At 35.6% G+C, this 23986-nt stretch overlaps 1 protein-coding gene across 1 annotated transcript in view; it reads left to right on the top strand.

Annotated features, from left to right (window-relative positions):
- Positions 1-23459, top strand: part of ANXA10 (annexin A10) — a 118931-nt gene extending 95472 nt beyond the window's left edge. Inside the window, exons 7-12 of the mRNA XM_060655793.2 lie at positions 14112-14165; positions 14261-14354; positions 15004-15099; positions 17434-17492; positions 20947-21069; positions 23275-23459. Coding sequence (XP_060511776.2) covers positions 14112-14165; positions 14261-14354; positions 15004-15099; positions 17434-17492; positions 20947-21069; positions 23275-23343 — 495 coding nt within the window. The 3' untranslated portion in view covers positions 23344-23459. The remainder of the gene's footprint in view (positions 1-14111; positions 14166-14260; positions 14355-15003; positions 15100-17433; positions 17493-20946; positions 21070-23274) is intronic.
- Positions 23460-23986: the final 527 nt, after the last annotated feature.

Raw genomic sequence — 23986 nt, forward strand, 5'->3', positions numbered from 1 at the left:
TCTAAGAAACTTGGAAGAAGTCTAATGTAATTGATTCCAGTGAATACTGTATACCACTTAGCCATACCAGAACTTCTTTCCTAGACCTATTTCTTTGCATCCTTGCACTCTCCCTGACCATGCCTCTTGTTTTTCACAACTAAAAGCCAGTTCCTTGGAAGTCCTCTCAGATAACATATTTAGTCAGATACATGCTGCAGGGCTGAGTCTTAACAGGTGTTTGCTTTTCAAATCTTCTTCAGGTCCCAGCTTACATTGCTTGGAATCAGTGGTTCCCCCTTTTAACTGTTAGGGACACCAAATATCTGGACTTTCTCTCTACCTCTTTTATTTCAGCTTGCAAACCAGGCAATTATTTGCTGAGCTCATCTTTTTCTTGTAATACATGGCCAAAAGCATACAGTAAATGACAGTTATCAAACTCACATGAAGACCAGAACGGGCTCTCTTGATCAGCTTACAGCTCTCCTCCAAAAAGTGATTCAGAGGCTCATTCTTTTTCCATCTAGCGGCTAATCCATCTTCACATCTTGCTTCTAATTTCATCATTCCAATCCACAATCTACAGAAGCAGAAAGAGGGTGGAGGATTGTTCATGGGAACTGTTATGGACCTCACTGTGATATCTATCACTTTTGCTCACATTTCATTGGCTAGACCTCCATCAGCTAATTCCCCTTATAGTCTGTTTTTTTGTCCTCAAAGAAGATGAAATAAGTTTGGTGATCACCTATCAGTGTGAAAATGAGACTTGAAAACTGAAACCAAGACAGGCCAGTGAGCAACAGAAGATGGAAGGATGAAGATATACTTGGCAATAAGCAGGAAGTCTATGAGGATGACTATATTGGGCACAAAGAGAATTTTCAAAAGGAGAGCAATATATAAACAAAAAAACAAATAAAAATGTTCTGCAGTATTTCTTATAAGTACTTTAAAAGTAAATGTCTTTACATTTTTATCCAAGCTTTATGTTTTTTGACATATCACCATTTTAAGTGATCTTTTGAAAGATCACTGTGTGAAAGTTTCTTGGCCCTACTTCTAATCTAACTCGTAGAATGATGACGTTCATCACACTATATACTATATACATATTATACAATGTTAATCTGAACATATTAGCTGTATTTTTAATTTCTATATAACTAATCTTAACATGTGTAATTAATTCATATGAGAAAAACAAAAACCCAGCTCTATTTTAATCTTTTATTCCTTCTCTTTTGTTTTTGGCATACATAAAGCATGTGTGTGTTAAAAAATATTGCCCAACATTTACCTGTGTTTCATTGATTGATTGATTGTTTTCCAACAAAGCAAATTTCAAAAATGCTGGTGTGAAAACTAGTGTGGGAATAATCATTTCCCATCAGGCCTCTGATGGAACATACCCTTCAAAGTCTTCTTCTATTTCACAGGAACTGCTCTCCTCTAAGCCTGTCTTATGTATTTTTATTCAGTGTTACCACATAATGTGAGATGTGTTTGCATATCCGCCTTTCCCAGTAGTTTCCCAATCATGAGTTTACAGTTTACAGTTTTAGAACTAGGCTTGGTATATGGTACATAAAAAGCAAGTCAGACTTTTTGGAAATAAATGCTACAAAGAACAAATTCTTTTAAAAGTCTGAGTGAATAAAGTTCAATGCTTGCTGCAGTAAAAAATGAGGCTTAATATACAATAGGTCTATGAGAATTCTAGAAAAGGAACATCATTTGCACACCTGGGGAAGAGGAAGGAGGTGGTTCAGGGTAAGTAGAAACGTCTTGCTTGAGCATGCTGGCTCACTCGAAGGACTCCTGCTAAATAGGAAAAATTGTCTGATTAAATTGCTGGCCGGCATTGCCAGGTTGACGAGGTTCCTGTAAGCAATAGAGAGCCACAGGGAAATTTCTGGCAGAATGAGAGATCACTGGGAAGACTTTATCTATTATCATCTCCATGTAAGTAGGAAAAAATTAAGTTGCACGTGTCATGCTAATTTACCACAACAAGTGGAAAGAAACATAGTGAGAGCCTCGCTTGTGACTTAAATTAAGAGAATCTAACTTATTAAGAATAAAAACTAGTTTCCCCTTCTTATCATCTCTTTAATTTCTTAATTCCATTCTCATTGAGTTTGTACTGATCAAATCAATCAGATGTACCCTGAATATACACTGAAGTGAGACAAGAAACCATGAGAAAACCCAGCAGGAGGCAAGGGACATGTATTTAGGCAAGAAAAAGCTATCAACAATCCCTCTCTTTTATTATTCAGATTGTCTTACTGGCCATCTTCCAACAGAGAAAGCAGTTAGAATTCTTGATGTCCTAGCTAAGTTTAAAAAAATAAAAGGAAACAAGGAAACTTCAGGTTAGGAAAAAAAGACAGAGTATTCCCCAGCTCTTCAGGAAAATAGACCCATAGTCATATGCTGACTTTTTTTCCCCAAAAATTACAAATTCAAATATTTACCTTACAGAGATTTCTATTTTTTTTTTACTTCTAGCTTGTCTCTGTTTCTGAAATTATTGTGTTACATCACCCAAGATAAGCATTAAGAATTATCTCTACCCTGTCTAGAACTAGTCTGTATGCAAAAATAGTTAAAGTGAGGAAATGACTATTAATAATAACTTTTTCCTCTAAAATATCAATAGCAGTGTGCAAATTTAAATTACTTCATTTTCCTTCCTTTCTTATTATGTCCTTTTGCTGTCTTCCTTATTTGGGGTGGGTTAACAGATCCAATCAAACACAGGAGGTGTAGTTTCCCCTAATATGTGTTTACTGTGTTTAAAACCTTCATATTGTGCTTCACACACATTTTATATGATTGGATTAAAGAATGAATAAAAGTACTAGATAGGAACACTAACTATCCAGTCATTGCCAGGCAACGTGGATTTTAATTCTTTTTTGTCCTTTTATGTGGGTGTGTGTGTCCAAGTTACTATCAGTTTTGAATTAGGAATAAAAAAATCCAAAGGAAAACACTGCTGAGGAAGCCAGATATTAACTGCCCCGAATTGAGGAGAGATGGCTGTTTTGGACTGATTGGATTTCTTCAAACTGTTCACATGAGAAAGGTGGTATGTACCAGTCATATCCACTGACTTTTCAATTAAATTAAAATTTTCAATTTTTAAAGATAAAGTCACAAATTTGCTTCATTGTATTTGGTTTTCCTTTGGTGTGATTTGGATTTGCATGGTTTTGCTGCACAGTCATAAAACTGCCCGTGTCACCAACCTCAGTTAATCAAGTCCTGGTTTGAGGTTCAGATCTCTAGGATTATAACATCAATGGATAGTGATAGTTTGTCTTTTCATAGTTCAGCTATATACTTCTGTGTAAACTGTTGAAGAAATAAACTTATTTTAACCTGTGAGAGAGGTTGAAGTCATTATGGGGAAAAGTGTTAATAATAATGATTAATTTAAAAAATGATCTCTGTTGACAGCATGTCAATTGAATATTTCCTAACTCTTAAATGTCATAAGACTAATTTTAATTAAAACATTCTCTCTGTAGTTAAGAGTCTGTAACTTGGGGCGCGTGGGTGTCTCAGTCAGTTAAGCGTCTGACTCTTCGTTTGCCTCAGGACATGATCGCATGGTTTGTGAGTTTGAGCCCCACCTCAGGCTCCATGCTGACGGTGTGGAGCCTGCTTGAGGTTCTCTCTCTCCCTCTCTTTCTCTGCCCCTCCCCCTTCACTCTCTCTGTCTCTCTCTCAAAAATAAATAAACAGGGGCGCCTGGGTGGCGCAGTCGGTTAAGCGTCCGACTTCAGCCAGGTCACGATCTCGCGGTCCGTGAGTTCGAGCCCCGCGTCAGGCTCTGGGCTGATGGCTCGGAGCCTGGAGCCTGTTTCCGATTCTGTGTCTCCCTCTCTCTCTGCCCCTCCCCCCTTCATGCTCTGTCTCTCTCTGTCCCAAAAATAAATAAAAAACGTTGAAAAAAAAAATTTAAAAAAATAAATAAATAAATAAACAAACAAACAAACTTAAAAAAAATTTTTTTTAAGTCTGTAACTTGGTTTGCCTGACAGTTACCAGAGGGGAGGTGGGTGGAGGGATGGGTTGGATAGGTGATGGGGATTAAGGACGGCACTTGTGATGACCACGGGTGTCAAATGGAGGTATTAAATCGTTGTGTTTTGGGGCACCTGGGTGGCTCAGTCGGTTGGGCGTCCGACTTCGGCTCAGGTCATGATCTCACGGTTTGTGGGTTCGAGCCCCGCATCGGGCTCTGTGCTGACAGCTCAGAGCCTGGAGCCTGCTTCAGATTCTGTGTCTCCCTCTCTCTCTGACACCTCCCCCGTTCATGCTCTGTCTCTCTCTGCCTCAAAAATAAATAAACATTAACAAAAATTAAAAAATAAATAAATCATTGTGTTTTGCACCTAAAGCTAATGTTACACTGTGTCTTAACTAACTGGAATTTAAATAAAAACTAAACACCTAAAGAACAAAAACAGAACAAAACAAAACATTCTCTCAGTTTAAAAGGATCATTATTTTTTTAAATTTTCAACTAATGAGGGGCACCTGGGTGGCTCAGTCGGTTAAGCATCTGACTTCAGCTCAGGTCATGATCTCACAGTCTGTGGGTTCAAGCCCCATGTCAGGCTCTGTGCTGACAGCTCGGAGCCTGGAGCCTGCTTAGGATTCTGTATGTCCCTCTCTCTCTGCCCTCCCCTGCTCATACTCTGTCTCTCTCTGTCTCTCAAAAATAAATAAATGTTAAAAAAAAAAAACAGTTTAAACTTTCAACTAGTGAGGCTGCAAAATATAAATTAAAACAACAGTTTCCAGTCAGAAATTCATATTGGCATAGCCATTGCCCCTAATAGAGGAAAGCTAAGAGTTCCATTGTAAACCGATGAGTTCCATCTTAATATCAAACAAGTGTTTATTTTCTTAACATCCAAATAGAAATTTATTTCAATTTATTAAAGAAAAATATACATTCTTTGGGTGCCTAGGTAGTTCAGTACGTTAAGTGTCCAACTGCGGGTCAGGTCATGATCTCACAGTCTCTGAGTTTGAGCCCCACATTGGGCTCTGCACTGACAGCCTGGAGCCTGGAACCTGCTTCAGATTCTATGTCTCCCCCTCTCTCTCTCTCTCCCTTCCCCTCACCTGCCAATCTCCCTCTCTCTGTCTCTCTCAAAAATAAATAAAAAACATTTAAAAAAATTTAAAAACCTTGTTAAAGAAAAATATACATTCTCTAGTAAGAAACAAATGTATTTTATTAGGATAACGTTGCATTCCATTAGAGCTATATCACAGTCGAGCTTCTGCTGCTGAATCCTGCTTCTTTCTTCTCCCTTCCATGAGTGTTGCTCCCAAGCACACTCCATAATAAGCACGATGTGCTGATCTCCATCTCAGAGTCAGCTTTCCAAGGAACCCAATCAATGGCTATAACCCCTCCTTGCAGGGATGAGCAAACTGCGGCTCAGAGAGATTACCATTACACATATACTGAATGAGAAGGCCAATATGGAAATAGGACTAAGTGCACGATCCCTGCCTTGTTTAAATCTAATTTCTCCTAACTCCAACCCCATCTGACTCCACTCCAGTTCTACTTCTACTTGACAAAATGTCAGTGACCGATATGCAAATGACCTCTTAAAATTTCTGTACCTCTTCAGTGGTTGAACTGTAAGCCACTTAAAAGTACCGACATCTCATAATCAAGATTGCAGTGTATATTGTTTTAAAGCAAAGATTCTTATATTCCAGGAAAAAATAAAACACACCATTCTGAAAATTTAGCATGACAGAAAATAAGTCATGGAGGAAAAAGTCAGTGAACAGTGTTTTCTCATTGTAATAGGGCAATCAATCTTATTCATAATCACACTTCCTTTTTCCTGAAATTAAACAATAATGCTTTATTATTGATAAAGTATATATGTGTACTTGTATGTATAATAATATTATCTACATAGACACACATATTTTAAAACAACACACTGATTTATGTCACCATGGGATTTTACCTAATTTGGATTATGACTTTATAGTATAAAGTATTACTTCCTAATTTCATTTTCCAGAGTTCAAACATGAAATTATGTGTGTGTGTTTAACTTTGAAATAGCTTTTCTGTGTAGTAGTTTTCCTTCCAACAGACAATATCAAAAAATGAGGGTGAATAGAGACTTAAATTTTATAAGCCAAGGAAAATTAGTTTACTTAAAGATTATATACTTATAAGGTTTCACAGTATATTTCTCTTAAAATGTAAAACACACTTTATAGGTATAAAATAATATAGATTTCATAAAAATTACTTACATTACATTACATAGAAAATGGAAGTAATAAACATAAAGATATATCTTAGTACAATCTTCTTTAATAATAGCTTTTTTGAAGGCCAGAAGTCTCATGGCAATTCACACTGTTTAATAAAATATATAATTTCTCTTAGATTTTTAAATACTTTGAAGATTTTCCATTGACTCCTGACTTCTACATCAGTGGCTGTTCAGTCGGGAGCTTCTGATTTAGCATTTGGATCAGTAATGTAGAAGGTTGGGAAAGGATAAAAAGTGAATTAGGGAACTGAAAAAGTTTATCACTTCTGACCATTATCTGGGATGTACACCACTTCAGAGAGAATTTGTCCAGACATTTTACAAAAAAGAAATGGAATTTCTTCCTAAAGAGTTGTGCAATTTAGAGCTGGTGAGTTTTGACCAGATAACTGACGGCTGTTTCAGTGTAAACAAATATCTTTCACCCTGTAGTCAGGACCATTATTCTCTCTCTCACTCTGTGTGTGTGTGTGTGTGTGTGTGTGTGTGTGTGTGTGTGTGTGTCTGTCGGTCGGTCTGTCTCTGTCTTTCTCTTTCTCTTTCTCAATCTCCCTTTCTCGGTGTATATATAAATGACAGACAGATGATAGGTAGATGATAGGCGATAGATAGATGATAGATAGATAGATAGATAGATAGATATACTCTGTGCAACACTCTATATTTCTTTTCCACTTGGCTCTATCATAAATCAGTTCTATGTCCTTATATTTATTATTTAACCTTCTTGAGATTCAGATTAGAGAGATTTACTTTGTAATTTAAGGAATGTGAACCCATTCTTCTTTTAACTCCCTCCCAATACATGTACTTTAAAATTCTTCAATTGTTGAAATTACAACCACTACTTCCCTCTACATTTTTATTTTCAGAATCAAACTAAAGACTGTCCATAGCTTTCATCTTTTTAACATCATGAAAATTAAGCACACCTCTTTTTGTGAATTAATAGAGATTGAGGGAATTGGAGCATAGGAGCCTTAAGGTATTCATGAAATGAAAGTGTTGAAAATTATTGTCATATTTCCTGGGAGAGATTTTTTACTTAATCTTTAAAGTATTTTCCAAAAGGGATATTTCTAATAAGGAAACAACTCAGCCAGAACATCTTGTTGAAAACGAATGCCAATCATTAAATGGACTTTCAACACTTCGTGCATGCTTTTATTAAACTAGATTTACAGGAGATCTAATTATCTGTCAAATAATTTAAAAAAAAATAATCACTTGGAGATTAATTAATCAGCATGTGCAAATCACACTGGAGATGATAAATGTTTTCACAGAAAGAATGGAAACTACCCAATTGGATGCTTGGCTGTCTGGATTTTCCTTACAATGGTTTCTCAAACTGGTACAGTGAGACCGACCACAGGGGATGTATTGCCATGAGTTTTCAGTGATCATCTGTATTCAAATTACCTTGTCCAAATATTTTCAGCTAGATTTTAAGTCCCTTAATTTCTTCTTTTCACAGTTTTACTCTGCCCCTAACCCAAATTCTATACTCACTGATGCCATTTCTTTGACATTTCCATCAATTACACACACCATGCTGCTGTCTTAGGCTTTTTACATGATGAAATCAGCTTGACTCTGCCTTGGTGGAAAAAACTAAATCACAAACTTACTGTATTCATATTTTTTTTAATCTACCAGTCTGTTTAAAGTGCTTTGGGTAATTAACGGCACGAAGAAGTAAACAGACAAGCACCATTTCAAGTTTAATGTCAAAAATCCTATGTTTCAAAAAATATTTCATATACCCAGAACTGCAGAAAATTCTTAAATATTTACCACAAACTTTGTAAGCGTAGGTGTTTACTTAGCTATATAGTTTGATTGGAAATCACTAAGAACACTTCAGTGATCTGGAAAGTCTTCCTACATCTTCTAACTGATCTTTTTTTATTCTTTATTTTAATTCCAGTGTAGTTAACACACAGTGTTATGCTAGCTTCAGCTGTACAATATGGTGATTCAACAATTTCATATGTTGACTCAGTGCTCATCAAGATATGTATCCTCGTAATCCCTTCACCTAATTCACCCATTACCCCAACATACCTTCTGGTAACTGTTTTTTGGTTTGTCTCTTTATTTATTTTTTTTTTTTGTTCATTTGTTTTGTCTCTTAAATTCCACATATGAGTGAAATCATAATGGTATTTGTTTTTCTCTGACTGGCTTATTTCTCTTAGCATAATACTCCCTAGATCCATCCATGTTGTTGCAAATGGTAAGATATCATTCTTTTTTATGCCTAGATAATATTCTATTATATATATACCACACCTTCAGGATCCATTCACCTATTGATGGACGCTTGGGCTGCTTCTGTATCTTGGCTATTGTAGATAATGCTGCAGTAAACATAGGGGTGCATATATCCCTTTGAATTAGTGTCTTCATATTCTTTGGGTAAATTGTCAGTAATGTGATTACTGGATCATAGGATAGCCCTATTTTTAAATTTTTGAGGAACCACTATGTCTTCCACAGTTGCTGCACCCGTTTGCACTCCCAAAAACAGTGCACAAGGTTTCCTTTTTCTCCACATCCTGACCAACACTGGTTGTTTCTTGTGTTGTTCAATTTAATCATTCTGACTGGTGTGAGGTGATATCTCATTGTGGTTTTGATTTGTATTTCCCTGATGATCAGTGATGGTGAGCATCTTTTCATTTGTCTATTGGCTAACAGGATTTGTTCTTTGGAGAAATGTCTGTGCAGGTCTTCTGCCCATTTTTTAATTTGGTTATTTGTGTTTTTTGGTGTTGAGTTGTTTAAGTTCTTTACATATTTTGGATACTAACCATTTATTGGATATATCATTTGCAAATATCTTCTCCCATTCAGTAGGTGATCTTTTAGTTGTGGTGGTTATTTCCTTTGCTGTGCAGAAGCTTTTTATTTTGATGTAGTCCCAAAATTTTAGTTTTGCTTTTCTTTCCATTTTCTCAGGAATATATATTTATAATAATATATTTTAGATATATTATAATACAATTGTGGGTTTATTTCTGGGCTTTCTATTCTGTTCCACTGATCTACAGAAATCTGTTGCATTTCCACACAACTAACAATGAAGCATCAGAAAGAGAAATTAAGAAAATAATCTTATTTACAACTACACCAAAAATAATAAAACACTTAGGAATAAATTTAACCAAAGAGGTGAAAGACCTATACTCTGAAAAGTATAATACATTGATGAAATTGAAGATGACACAAACAAATGGAAAGACGTTGCATGCTTATGGGTTGGAAGAACAAATGTTGTTAAAATGTCTATACAACCCAAAGCAGTCTACAGATTTAATTCAATACCTATTAAAATACCAACAGCTTTTCCACAAAGCTAGAATAAATAATCCTAAAATTTGTATGCAACCACGAAAGACCCCGAATAGTCAAAGCAATCTTGAAAAAGAAAAATAAAAGTGGAGATATCACAATTCCAGACTTCAAGTTATATTACAAAGCTATAGTAATATAACTGATCTTTGAATTGTGCTATCTAAAAGCTACTTCTTTATCTTTCCTCCACTCATTTAGTATTGATTCAGTTAGCATTTGTCAAGTACCTACAATGTGCCAAGCATGGTTCTAAACAATTGGGAATTGTCAATGAACAATAGAGACAAAGACCACATCAGTCCTTAAGAAGCTTACATTGTAGTGGGGGAATAGGAACAATTAAAGAGAAATCTAGTGAACATAATGAACAGGTACATTATATAGAATGTTAGAAAGTGATGAAAGATATGACAGAGTAGGATAATGGGGATAGAAACTGTTGGGCTGGGCATAGTAGGTAGGCTGCAATATTATATAGGTTGGTCAGGGTAAATGTCCTCGAGAAGATGAGATATGAGCAAACATTTGAAAAGAATGAGTTAGCAAATGAATGGCTATAATAGGGCAATACAGGCAAAGGGAAAAAGTTAGAGAAAAGTTCTAAGGCAAGGGAATGGCTGATGGTTGTAAAGAATAGCAAGGAGCCAGCTGGTGCTATCTGAGCAAGCAAAGTAATATACTATAGCAGTGGTAGGTAATGTCAGACAAGTAACAGGTGATGAAATTAGGTCAAACCTGTAGCCACTCTAAGGACTTTGGCTTTTGCTCTGAATGAAATGGGGAAAGGTAAATCATTTCTGGGTTTTGAGAAAAGGAATATTATGATCTTATGCTTTAAAATATTCACACCAGATGCTGTGTTGAGAAAAAAAAGTAGGGAGACAGAATAGAAACAAGCCTGTAAGGATACTGTATGATCAACAAAGTCGAGATATAATGTTAACTTGGGCTCATAGGAGAACACTGGCAGTGATGAAAAGTGCCCAGATTCTGCATGTGTTTTGAAGGTAGTGTCCATATTACTTCCTCAGGAATTGGGTAGAGGATTTAAAAGTAAAACAGAAAGAATAAGGGGTGCCTAGGTGGCTCAGTTGGTTAAGCATCCAACTTTAGCACAGGTCATGATCTCAGAGTTTGTGGGTTTGAGCCCCATGTCAGGCTCAGCATGACAGCTCAGAGCCTGGAGGCTGATTCAGACTGTGTTTCCCTCTCTCTCTGCCTCCCCCACTTGTGTTTTCTCTCTCCCTCTTTCTCTCTCTCAAAAATAAATAAACTTTATAAAAAAAAAGAAGGAATAAAATATTGCTCAGTTTTTTAGTCTTAGCAAGAGGAATTATGAAATTATGAAGTTTTATAAAATGAGATGTGGAAGATCTCGTGGATGTAAGAGGTCTTTGAGTTAGAGGGAGACCAGAAGATAGATTTGAACATGTTGAGTCTAATATGTATATTAGAAAACCAAGTGAAGATGTTCACTTGGCATTTAGAATATATGCATCTGACATTTGGGTGATAGATCTGAGCTAGAGATGTAAAATTGGGTATCACTACAAAGCAGATAGCATACAAACCACATGAATGGTTAAGATTAACAAGGGAAGGATTATAGACACAGACAAAGACCAAAAACTGTGTACTACAACTTTCCAGTATTAAGAGACTGAAAAGTAAAAGGGGATTAATATGTAAAATTGAGAAGGAGTAACCAATGAAATAGAACAGAAGGAAAAAGAGAGGGCAGGATCCTGCAAGTCCAGTGATGAAAGCATAGCAAGGAAAGAGAGTAAGTGCATCAAATCCTACTGATAGGTCATATAAGATGAGGACTATGAATTGCCATGATAAGTTTATATTGTTAAAGAAGCAACATATGTTCATAGAAGATATAGCACATTTATTGCTTTCAGTCATTTATTGCTTGGGTAAATTAAAGCCATAAGAGACTGGCCAGAGGATATTATCTAAAAATAATGAGTTCTTTCGGCTAAGGGAAGAGTATAGTAACCAAATCTCAGGCCAGAAATGGCACTGAAATCAAATAATCATATTTTTCTTAATAATAAGACCTTGAGGAATTCATTTAGTACCTGTAAGCCTATTTATTTTTTATCTTTAAGATAAGAGACAAAACTATACAACCCCAAGATCCCTGTACCTTAAAACTTCTGCAATATGAAGGCAAAATAACTCCCATAATTCTACCACTTAATAAAATTATGTTCACACTCAAGCGTTGTCTTATATTCCTTGTCCATATGTACACACTTGCTTACAAAAATACACAGATTTTTGGGGTGCTTGGGTGACTCGGGCTCAGGTCATGATCCCAGGGTCATGGGATCAAGCCCCAGAATGGATCCCAAAATTCTCTCTCTCTCCCTCTACCCCTGTCCCCTGCTTGCGTTCTTTCTCTAAAAATAATAATAATAATAATAATAATAATACACAGATTTTTTAAGTAAGAGTTACACATATGCAGTCTTAGTCACCTAATATTTTAGGCAAATGAAATGAGGCAGAAGAAATGTGTATGATAAGTTTGTATCAACTTTTCCTTAGCTGGATAATTCTAGTTGATACAACTTCTAAGTTGTGATAAAACATATTAAATTTTCCAGGGTTACACATTGACTCACTAAAGTGTATAGTGTATTTATTTACGAATAAATTGATCTTTCTCATATACCTCCAGCTTTTGGTTAGCAAGGAAACCTAATATTTAATTATATTAACATAGCAAATTTAATCCATACAATACTTTGAACAGTTAATGTGAGTCCATGTTCAATATTATTTACACAGTTATTAAGTTAAATACTCAACTGTCAGATTTCTGGCCATCCCTTCTCCTTCTCACCAAGAGAGCATTTGGTGGAGAAGCATGTGTGTGTGTTTTATGAGATATCTTTATGAGAGTGATAGTGTCCTCAGATCATGAAGATACTTCCTCCATCCTTGCTCATCTTGGCTATGGAATGGTGGTTCCGGGCAACTTTGGACATGTAGCCTATGAGATGTAGATGTCCAGGATACGAGCATTTCTCAACATTAGCTGCCAAACCATGCAGCTGGTCAATTTATGATCCTTTTTCTGTCTCAGTTTGATCAGAGCCAAATAACCTTCTATGATGGTTTAGCCTCATCTTTGTTCTCACTGGAGCTGAATAATCCCCCTAAATTCTAGGTCCCACACAATCCACCAGTATAGTTCACCTTATAGCTCTTGGCTACTAGAACAATCTGTCTCTGCCGTGGTTATAAAACAACTGTATCTGTCAGCCTCCCCAGCCAGGTTCTCAACTAGCATACAAGTTCCTCCATCAAGAACAGGTAAGAAATTTGATCCAGATGAGAAATTTTCTCCATCAGGAGCAGATAAGTAGTCCATTAATCCTATTTAGGGATTGATATTAATTCAAGAGAGTTGTATTTTGATTTTCCTCTGCCCCATCTTGTTATATCCCTGAGTTCGTTACAATGTGGCCATTTCCAAAGTTCAAACAGAAGATAGGAGCAAAAGCCACCCTATTTTCACTGTTCTCTCAGCATAGTTGAAAAAAAAAAATTTTTTTAATTAAAAAAAAAGAAAAAGAAAAAGAAAGCCTTCCCTTCAGATCTCAAACCAAGGGAAATTTTAAATGAACTGTCTCATAACATATCTCTCCTAATTCTTTCTCCCTTCTTTCCATCATAATTCTTGGGGACCAGAGGCTGCTGCACTGGCTAGCCATCTTTCCTGCCTGTTTGTGATGGACATCTCTTCAATCACCTTGGTCATAAAGGGGTGGTAGTGCTGGGCATGAAACAAATTTGCAAAACATTCTTACTACACAAAATTTGGATTTAATGATTATTTTATTGTCATATATATCCTATTTTACAGGTCAGAGACTGAATATTCACTCATTCTTTCACTCTAATAATGTTAAATCCACCTGTACTGCCCACTGCCAGACCTTGGATGCCCAGTTTGATGGGAAGAAGACTCTGCACAGAGAGCTGGAAGAGTGAAAAGCATTTTAACATCTTTTAAGGATTACCACCAGTGCAAAGACAAAATGAAACCTACATTTTTAGGGGTGCCTGAGTGGCTCAGTCAGTTAAGCATCCAACTCTTGATTTCAGCTCAGGTCATGGTCTCATGGTTCATGAGATGGAGCCCTGTGTAGGTCTCTGTGCTGACAGTGTGGAGCCTGCTTGGGATTTTCTCTCCCTCTCTCTCTACCCCTCCTCAAAATAAATAAATAAACATTTAAAAACGCCACATTTTTTTTAAAAAGACCGATATTTCATATAGCGTTCAACAAATGTAGACTCCAAATAATGATAGAATTTTCTCAGGAATTATCAAAGATTTTTGTCCTAATAATCCTATATGGACCGTTAATTAAGAAAATTTACAAAGGAAAACCTGTGCTTATTTTGCAGGGAAACAGAGAAGAAGGATACACAGATCCTGCAATGGCTGCTCAGGATGCAATGGTAACTAGAACCAGATCTCAAAATGACTATGGAAAACCTTTGTTAAAATGTCTGAGGTGGTTGTGGTGCTATTTCCTAGCTGTATGATGTTTCAGGTCCTGTGGGAAGCCTGTCAACAGAAGACAGGGGAACACAAAACCATGCTGCAAATGATCCTGTGCAACAAAAGTTATCAACAACTATGGCTGGGTAATTGTTAATCAAGTTCCTTTTCAGCTACTTAACTGACTGTGTAATAAAAAGCAAGTTGTTAACTGGCAGAAAGAAAAGGGAAATGTTTCATATAGCTATGACAAAAGTGCTTATTTTGAATTATGTTTATACAGATCTGTCTCATCTAATGACATTACTAAGGAATTAAGTTCTCTTATAATTTTATTTTTTCTAATAACTGAATTATATAATCTTTAAGTACTGAATCTTTTAAAATAATCTCTGTTTTTGATGGAGAATTTACTCAAATATATTAGCTATTTCCTATTAGGCATTTTATGTGTTGTCCTGAAGAGACTATAGTGAACATAGTTTAGTCCATTACAAGTCAAGGAGATTATTATTAATGTCATGATCTATGCAAAGCTGCCATATGGGTCTTAAAGGTGCATTAATATTAGCTGGCACTTTATTTGACTTCTATACCTTTCTGTTCCTTTTATTTATTAATTTGTTTCTACTTGTATAAAACACTCTGAAAATTTGTAAAAGACAGCCTACTCCCACTCAACCTGCACCTTTATATTTTATTTACTTTCACTATTTATAGCAATCTAATCAATATGTATGTTGTAAATTTATAATATGTATAAACTCTCCTTTGAATTTTATCAATTTGTTGAAGTTTTCCAGGAATTTCAAAATATTTCTGGGCAAGACCTAGTAGATGCCATTAATGAATGTTATGATGGATACTTCCAAGAGTTGCTAGTTGCAATTGGTAAGTAATAATTTATTTGGTGTACAGCAGACCTTTTATCCCAGAATAAATGCTAATTAGCTCTGATTGAATTAAAGATGCATGAATATGCTCTTCATTGAGTCACTTTCCCCTGAATTTAATTATTTAGTAAGGATGTTAATTCTATACAGGAAAGGTACATTAGCTATTGACGCAATGCACTAACATGGCAAGTTGATAACTTCAAATGAACTAATACCCTTCCCTAGTAACTGGTTCAACTTTCATACTAGGAAACACCGAATTCTCAGATATTCTCTCAGGTAATTGGGATCTCACACCTTTCAATTCATTACTGACTTCCATTCCCTTTTTAAGGAGCAGATAAATCCTAGCAATATGGCTTTCTTTTTTCCAAGAGGAAAATAATTTTTTGTCACTGTCTCTAATATTTTGCCTTTAGGGGTAAGTTCTACCATAAAAAAAAAAAAAAGATTTACCAAGTTGTTACTTAGTAGTGACTTCTGCAGGCTATTGTGAGAGAGACATACCTCCAGCTCTTTCCAAAGAAAAGATATCTTCCCACAGAGAGGTAAACAGTAGTAGCTGTTCCTAACAACTACTATTAAATTACCCATGTTGTACCTTGTGCTGTGCTGTGACTTGACAACACACATTGCAGGACCTACAAATGGAGGGTGTTTGTAAAATATCCTCATAAAGAACACATCAAGTAATCACTTGTATTTGTTGAATAAATGGACAGTCTGATTTTCCATTCCTAGAACGGCACAGATATTCATGGGCATTGAAGATGATAGGTAACAGAATGTGTATAGCTTAGCTTGGAAAGGAGTTTGAAGCTAGGGTTCCATGAAAAGACTTGGTGGGTTCTATGAAATCCTTGAAATAGTATACAATATATGAATATTTGTATGTGTTTCTGGGGATAGGGTGCTTTTATTTTGGCTAAGTCTCAACATAATTTAATTACCGTGTATCTTATTACAATTCATGGAACAAACAAGGCCCAAGGACGTTAGTATGGTCTCAAAGTCTGCCAACTAATGAGCAACAAAGTTATGACTAGGACTTCATGTCATCTGAGTTTCAGGATAGCTCTTTTTCCACTGTAGACCACACCACAAACACAGCAGTGAGTGAGAAGAAATACTGGACATGAGAAATACCAGAAAACAATGTAACTGATTCATTCATTTATTCAATAAACATTTACTGAGTTATCTACCACTCTGGCCATTGATTTAGGCACTGCAAAGGGAACAGTGAAATAACAAAAGCCACAACAAAAGTCCCTGTCTTTAAAGTGCCCACATTCTAGCAGTGACTCGGGAGTGCTAGGAGGTTCACAGTTATAAATAAAGGTAAAAGATGAAGGCATGGTCTCACAACCTAAAATTAGCGTTTGAATTATAGAGAAAACACTGTTGTGATTATCTTATTTTGCCTAAAAGTTAAAGCCTCACATACGCTACTTATTCATTAATTTATTCACTTATTCAAATAGACATTATTGACTGTCAATGATCATCAACTGACTTCTATCAAGGACAATTGTTCACTAGGCTCTTGGTAGTTCTAATGCCATAATGCTTTGATTAGTTGACTCCTAACACTGGTATAGGTCCCTTATGGCCCATCCAGTTTTTCTTTAAGAGACTTCAGGCCTACTCACAGGTCTACCAAGGATTAAAAATAGTGTTTGGGAAGGGGCACCTGGGTAGCTCAGTTGGTTCAGCATCCCACTCTTGATTTCAGTGCAGATCATGATCTCAAGGTCGTGAGATTGAACCCTGCATTAGGCTCTGTGCTAACAGTGCAGAGCCTGCTTGGAATTCTCTCTCTCCCTCTCTCCCTGCCCCTCCCCTGCTCACTCTCTCCTCTGTCTCTCTCTCTCTCTCTCTCTCTCTCTCTCTCAAAACAAATAAATAAACATTTAAAAAAAATAGTGTTTGGGAAAATGAGCCAACTGCACATTGAATTATACAATAATAAAAATCTGTAATAGTGATCTATTTAATCTTCAAATAAAGAGCACACATTTTTCTTCTCTAGGCTATGCAAAGGAACTACAGATCTCCAAGAGGTAGAGATAGACTAAATGAAAATCTGAATGAATCATTATAATATTGTTGGTTTATATTTTTCTATGTGTTATGGTTTTACCAGTATTCTAAATGTGGAAATTTTACTGCAACGTACAATGGGGGATCCCACAGAGAATTCAAAAAGTATCACTCTTCCAGGATTTTAACAGAAAAAAAAAGAAGTATTCTCATTGTTTCCCAAATTCTGAAGAAAATACATATTGTCACTCTCAAACTTCCTTTTTTTCTCTCTGATTTTTTCTAGTTCTATGTGTTCGAGACAAACCATCCTACTTTGCTTATAGGCTATATAATGCAATCCATGTAAGTATGACCCACGTATTTTTTAAAATTTCTCCAGAAACCATGTTTACCTTCTCAAATCACTAACTAAAGCACATGGGGGAGATAGGCCCCAAGGAGTCATACTTCTCAGGTAACTCAATTTGTATAGAAAGCAGAGCATTATTTCTTTGGTGGGTCTCATTCTGGTGTATAATACATTTTTTCACTTGAGCATTTCTTGTTTGAAATGAATATATTTGCATACAGGTTCAAAAATAGAATTCAGTGTTTTAATAAAACACAAAATAATGTTAGCAATTATTTTTAAACATAAAGTGCTATCTTAAAAAACACTTAAAAAGAGATGGCTAGACAATAATAAACTCTAAATCTATTTTATAATTAAATGAGAATGGTTTTCATAGTTTAGTGTGATAGTCAATCACACATCTTCTGGTGCATTTGTTTTTAAAGAAACAAACACTTAAATGCATGAGACAATGCACACTTTATTCATAACGTGTGTGACCCATATTTTGAAAAAGAAAAGTTCTGATACGAATCATTGCATATATATCATGGCTTCAAAAATTCAGTGAAAATTATTTTTTAAGTCAGTAATACAACAATTTTAATAGTGTTTTATCACCAAAGTAATTTTTACAGACAAGTTCATTAAAAGTAGCTAGCATGTTGGGATAATATAATATTCAAGAATATTTCTATTATATATCTTGTGTAAAGAGTATTTTTTATTTACGTACAAGAACCTATGTATCCTCAGAACACAGAAGGAAGATTAATGTTCACCCCCTCCCCTATTTTATTCTATTTCCAAGCAGAAAAAGTTTATTTGATTTTTAAAAAATTAAATAATGTATCGGGCAATGCTATTGAACAATTTCAATAGTGTCCTTCCCCAAAACCAGAATGAAGTTTCACTTGTGAATGACCATGGGAAAAGAAGCACAATTACTCTGATTCCAAATTTGCCCAAGAAGAGGGCTACTTATTCTCATAATGAATAAAAATCCTATTCCTTCTGTGTGTCTTTCAATGCAAAAATAAAGATATGTGTACTCACAACTGGTTTGGAGGTAAAGAAGAAGATTGTATATTCAAATAATTGAGTTGTTGATATATGATAACCTCGAGTGTAAAATATTGGCCAAAGCTGTTTATACTACTGTTAATCAAAGAACATCTACAGAGATTTTTCTCCAGTACACTCTAATGAATGATATACAACTGAAATATGGAAACTTGGGTAAAATCACTTAATTGAATCACATCAAATTATGAAAATTTATTCGGCAGGTCTATTCCCAAAACATTCAGACATTAAAATTTTTATTATGCTCAAAAAAATTATGCTCACTGGCCACTGGATGTCCCCATTACTCCATTTGAAAAGACAAATCGAAATTGGTTTGTCAAGCAATATTCCTTCTGGAGCTAGTATACAGAAGTTGATTTTTGTATTTTTCAGTATTTGAGTTAAATTCGGCAAATATTTCAAATATCTGGTATTTTTATTTTTACGATTTTTAATAATAGACTATAAAATAAAGATGCAACTGCTGTCTTACTCAGACATACCAATGTTCATCTAACAGAATTCAAAACCCACCTGCCTCCCTGGCCTAGAAGAATTTTTACCTAGAAAGAGTACATGATCAGATTTGCATTTCATAACGCGGTGTGAGGGAGACAGTGTAAAAGTTGGCTGTTAAAGAAAGGAACTATTGCAGAATCAGGGTGAAATGGTAAGGGCCAGCATCAAGGGAGTGGCAATGGAAATAGAAATCACAAGGCATTTAAGAAGCAAAATAGAAAGGGGTCCCAAGATGGTGATGTAGGAAGACCCTGAACTCACCTCCTCCCACCAACACACCAAATCTACACCTACACAGAGAGCAGTTCCTCTTGAAGAACTGAAAGCTGAACAGCTTCTGCACAACAAAGGATAATGTTTCTCACAACATAGAGAAAGATGGGAGAGTTGGAAACATAGTAATCCTGACACAAAGACCTTAGTAGGAAGGGAAATCACTGAGGGGCCCATGCACAGACTGACCTGCCCTCGGCACAGTGAAGAAACAGCAGTTTAAAGGGCAACTAGACTATAAGTAAAGGAAATTCATCCATTAACCTTAAAGTAGTCACCAAATAGGCAAGGAACTGCTGGAACTTTCTCCAGGGTCAGAGGTGTGAACGAGCACCAGGTTTCATCTTCCCCCTCCACCTTGACAACAGAGACATGAACAGGGTGCAGGTGCTCTACCCAGCCTGCTAGAGCTGCCCAGCATGCCTTGGACCTCTCACCCACACACCAGCTCCAGCAGTCCCACTGGAAGCAACATACAGATGGCCACCAGGCACATGAAAAGGTGCTCAGTATTACTAATCATTAGGGAAATGCAAATCAAAATCACAGGAGATATCACCTCACACCTGTCAAAAGACAAAAAATAACAAGTGATTGGCAAGGATGTAAAGAAAAGAGAATCCTCATACGCTGTTGGTAGGAATGTATATTGGCGCAGCCAATGTGGAAAATAGTACGGAGTTTCCTCAAAAAATTAAAAATAGAACTACTATACAATCTAGCGATTCCATTTCTTAGTATTTATTCAAAAGCAAACAAAAACACCAATTTGAAGAGATATATGCACCCCTATGTTCATTGTAATATTATGTACAATAGCCAAGAAACAACCTATGTGTCCATCAATAAAGAATGTGTCACACACACACACACACACACACACACACACACACACACTGGAATATTACTCAGCCATAAAAAAGAATGAAATCTTGCCATTTGCAACAACATGGGTGGACCTAGAGGGTATTATGCTAAATAAGTCAGACAGAGAAAGAGAAATACCATATTATTTCATTTATGTGTAGAATCTAAAAAACAAGACAAATGAATAAACAAAACAGAAACAGACAGGTACAGGAAACAAACTTGGTCACAGAAGGAGAGGGGTGGGGGAATAGGCAAAATAGCTGAAGAGGATTAAGAGACACAAACTTCCAGTTATAAGATAAATAAATCATGGTGATGTAACACACAGCATAGGGAATATAGTCAGTAATATTGTAATAACTATATGGCAAAAAACTGTATGGTAAAAAATTAGATTTGGGGGATCATCTTGTAATGTATAAAATACTGAATCACTATGATGTACATCTGGAACCTATAGGCAATAGTATGTCAAGTATACCTCAACAAAATAAATTAGTAAAGCAAATGAAAGAAGTCAGATAGGTAGACTGCTTCACGGTATGCACACAGTAAGAGAGAGGGAGAAGTCACAGAGGACACTGGGAGTATGACTCGGGCACTTCCCAGATCGCAATGCCAGTGTTCGAGGATCACAGGAGGAATAAATAGTCACAGAAAAGAGGATGAGTCTATATTAGACAGATTAACTTTTACCATTTTCTAATTTTTTCCCTCCTTTTCTCTATCTTCTAGGACTTTGGTTTCCATAATAAAACCGTAATCAGGATTCTAATTGCCAGAAGTGAAATAGACCTGATGACCATCAGGAAACGATACAAAGAGAGATACGGAAAATCCCTATTTCATGACATTAAGGTAAATCTACACATGATTTATTTTGACCCATATTTTGTCTCTTTTGAAACTGAAATAAGAGCTTTAATATAAACAACTTCATGTTAGAATCTAAAAATTTAATAAGGTACATGGGTGGATCAGTTGGTTAAGTGTCTGATTTCAGCCCAGGTCATGATCTCATGGTTCCGGAGTTCGAGCCCTACATAGGGCTCTCTGCCATCAGCACAGAGCCTGCTTTAGATCTTCTGTCTCCCTCTCTTTCTGCCCCTCCCCCCACTTGCATTTCTCTCTAAAAAATAAATAAATATTTAAAAAAATAATAATAAAATAAAAAGTTAACTATTCTAACAAAGATAATCTACTTTTGTACATCAGACAGCCTTTAGTACACCGACAGGTGCTGAATGAGAAAATCCCTTTACCTCAGTAACAGAATTTATTTCTCTTTGATGTGTTTTGAACAAAAATTGTTGATAGAGTCATGTAAAATATTCATCCCTACTTGTGTAATTGTGCTTTATCAGTTAAATTTTGAAGCATGATCAGTATCAGGAAAAATACATTTTACAAAAAGACCACACTAATTGTGAAGAGGTTTCTTAGGTCAATTCAGCTCTCTTCCCATATTGTTATAGAAGGCAGGGCGGACAGTCCAATCCCATAAACTGGTAATTTGGAGGAATTTAACGTTGGTAGTAACATAAAATTCTTTGTGTACACACCCATCTCTTTACCCCTTAAGGGGCAAAGCAGCAATGATTCAGAAGTGAACAAGTCCATTTCTTCATCCTGATATGTCTAAACTTTAGTCTGGATTTTGATAAAACCTAGCAAAGAATTATTAGACTATATAGGGCTCTAGATAGGTACTTTGGAGCACCCAATCTGCAATTCAAGTGTCTGACTCCTCTTTCAAAAACTTATAAAGAATTTGAGGATGGCACCAGGAGAGCATTAAACCAGTCACAGGGCCCTGAGCATATATCTTCACTTCTGCTTTGCACACAGCTAGATGTTGTTCCTTATACAAATTGTTTTACACTGAAATGTTCAATTGCATAAAATAGCTTTTTAGTTTATTAAAAGATTGATCCAGAAGCAACATAACAGCCCAAGGACCAAAGGACCACAAAAACCCAGATGGCCCTCTAGGCCTTTTGTGGCCAAATTGGTTTCCAAATGGAGGACTTGATGCAACAGTTAAGAGGAATTTTATTCCTTGGTTCTGATAAAACTCTCCTTGCCCCTACCTTCAATATCCTAAACTTTGAGAACTGCCTGTCCTAATACATTTTCTAAACAAATAAACTACTGCAATTAGCCACAGCCACCTCAAAGTCTACTGTTATTTACATATAATTAATGTAACACTACTACGTGCACTTAAAGCAGTGAATTATTATTACATGACTTTGTGTGAGAGAATGTTAATATGATAGTTGATTTTTAACTTAGTTTTTATGATTCCATTTATTGCTATTATTGTTTTGAAACACTTAGAAACTATAGAAGACCATAAAAAGAAGATAAAAATTGCCTTATTCTCTACCACAGATAACCAGTAATGAAATGTTGTAGGTTCTGTCTTTTTAAAAATATATGTAAACATTAATATGCTTTACTACATAAAGGAATACTTTCATTGAATTATGGTATCCCACTGTATAAGTTATAAAATACATAAACTACCCCACATTATTAAATATTGCTTTTTACTTTTTCACTATCATACATAAAGTTGTCTATATTTTTGAATGTAAATTTTTGTGTTCATCAATAATTAATCATTATTTCCTTAGAATATATTTCTTGAAGTGGAATTACTGCATTAATGAGTATAAACATTTTTAAGTCTTTGGAAACATATTGCCAGTTTACCCTCCAAGACTCTAAACTGATTTATAACAATAATATTAGGACACCTCTTCCTAAAGTTGAGGAGATTTAATTCTACTGTAAGTTATTCTTTTTATAAATACACATCAGGGTTAAATCAACTTTATAGAAACCCTGTTCTATTGCCTATAACCATGGTATTATTTTTCGATAACTTCCACTGGGAATAGTTCTCAGGACATATTAAATCTTTAGATGAAAAAAGACAACAATTTTGGAAACACTAATGGCCCATGGATCTTTCTGACTATAGTTCAGAGGACTGACGCTTCTTTTTTAGAAATACTAAGACATTTTCTTTCAAATACATTGTTTGTTTGTTTTCAGAACTTTGCTTCAGGGCATTATGAGAAAGCTCTGCTCGCCATCTGTGCTGGTGATGCTGAAGATTACTAAATCAAGAGATGGATTTGCAGGACTGCACACTCCTCTCTACAGACTTGTCAAAATATAGAGTTTGTGATAAATTTGTATTGTTAGAAGCATTGTAGCAAAACTGTAGAATCATATTTTCTCTGCTATCTTTAAAATCATTCTGAGCCAAAGAAGAATCTATTGATAAAAGTATAGGAGGCTAGATTTGTACTTATTATCCAAATCAGCGATTTATTAAATTGTGTATAATGGAATAATAAAAATTTTTTTCGTTGAAATATATTTTATTTAAATGTGAACTTTCAATTCCCTAGAGCAAGAGTCTGCTTACAACTGTCCTTTAGCATTCTTAGGGAAAAGAAAACACAGTGTGTGGCCATCCCCCTCAGAGAAATTTTCAAGACTTCTGTACAAATGCAATAAACCCAGAGTAAACATCTAAAGCTGCCTTTATGTAAAAGAAAATGAAGATATGAAACAGCAAAATGCAACCCGATAGATGTTTGTCAGGCTTAGATACATAAGAGACTTGGATGTAAATTGGGTGTATGCTTGCATGTGTGTGTGAGTACGTGTGTGTCTGTGTATTTGACAATCATTCTGGTAAAGGCAGTTTAGCTAATTTTTTTTAATATTAGTGCCTAAGAAACCTATTATTTGCCCA

Source organism: Panthera onca, chromosome B1 (genome assembly GCF_046562875.1).
Source record: "Panthera onca isolate mPanOnc1 chromosome B1, mPanOnc1 haplotype 2, whole genome shotgun sequence".
Classification (NCBI taxonomy): Eukaryota; Metazoa; Chordata; class Mammalia; order Carnivora; family Felidae; genus Panthera; species Panthera onca.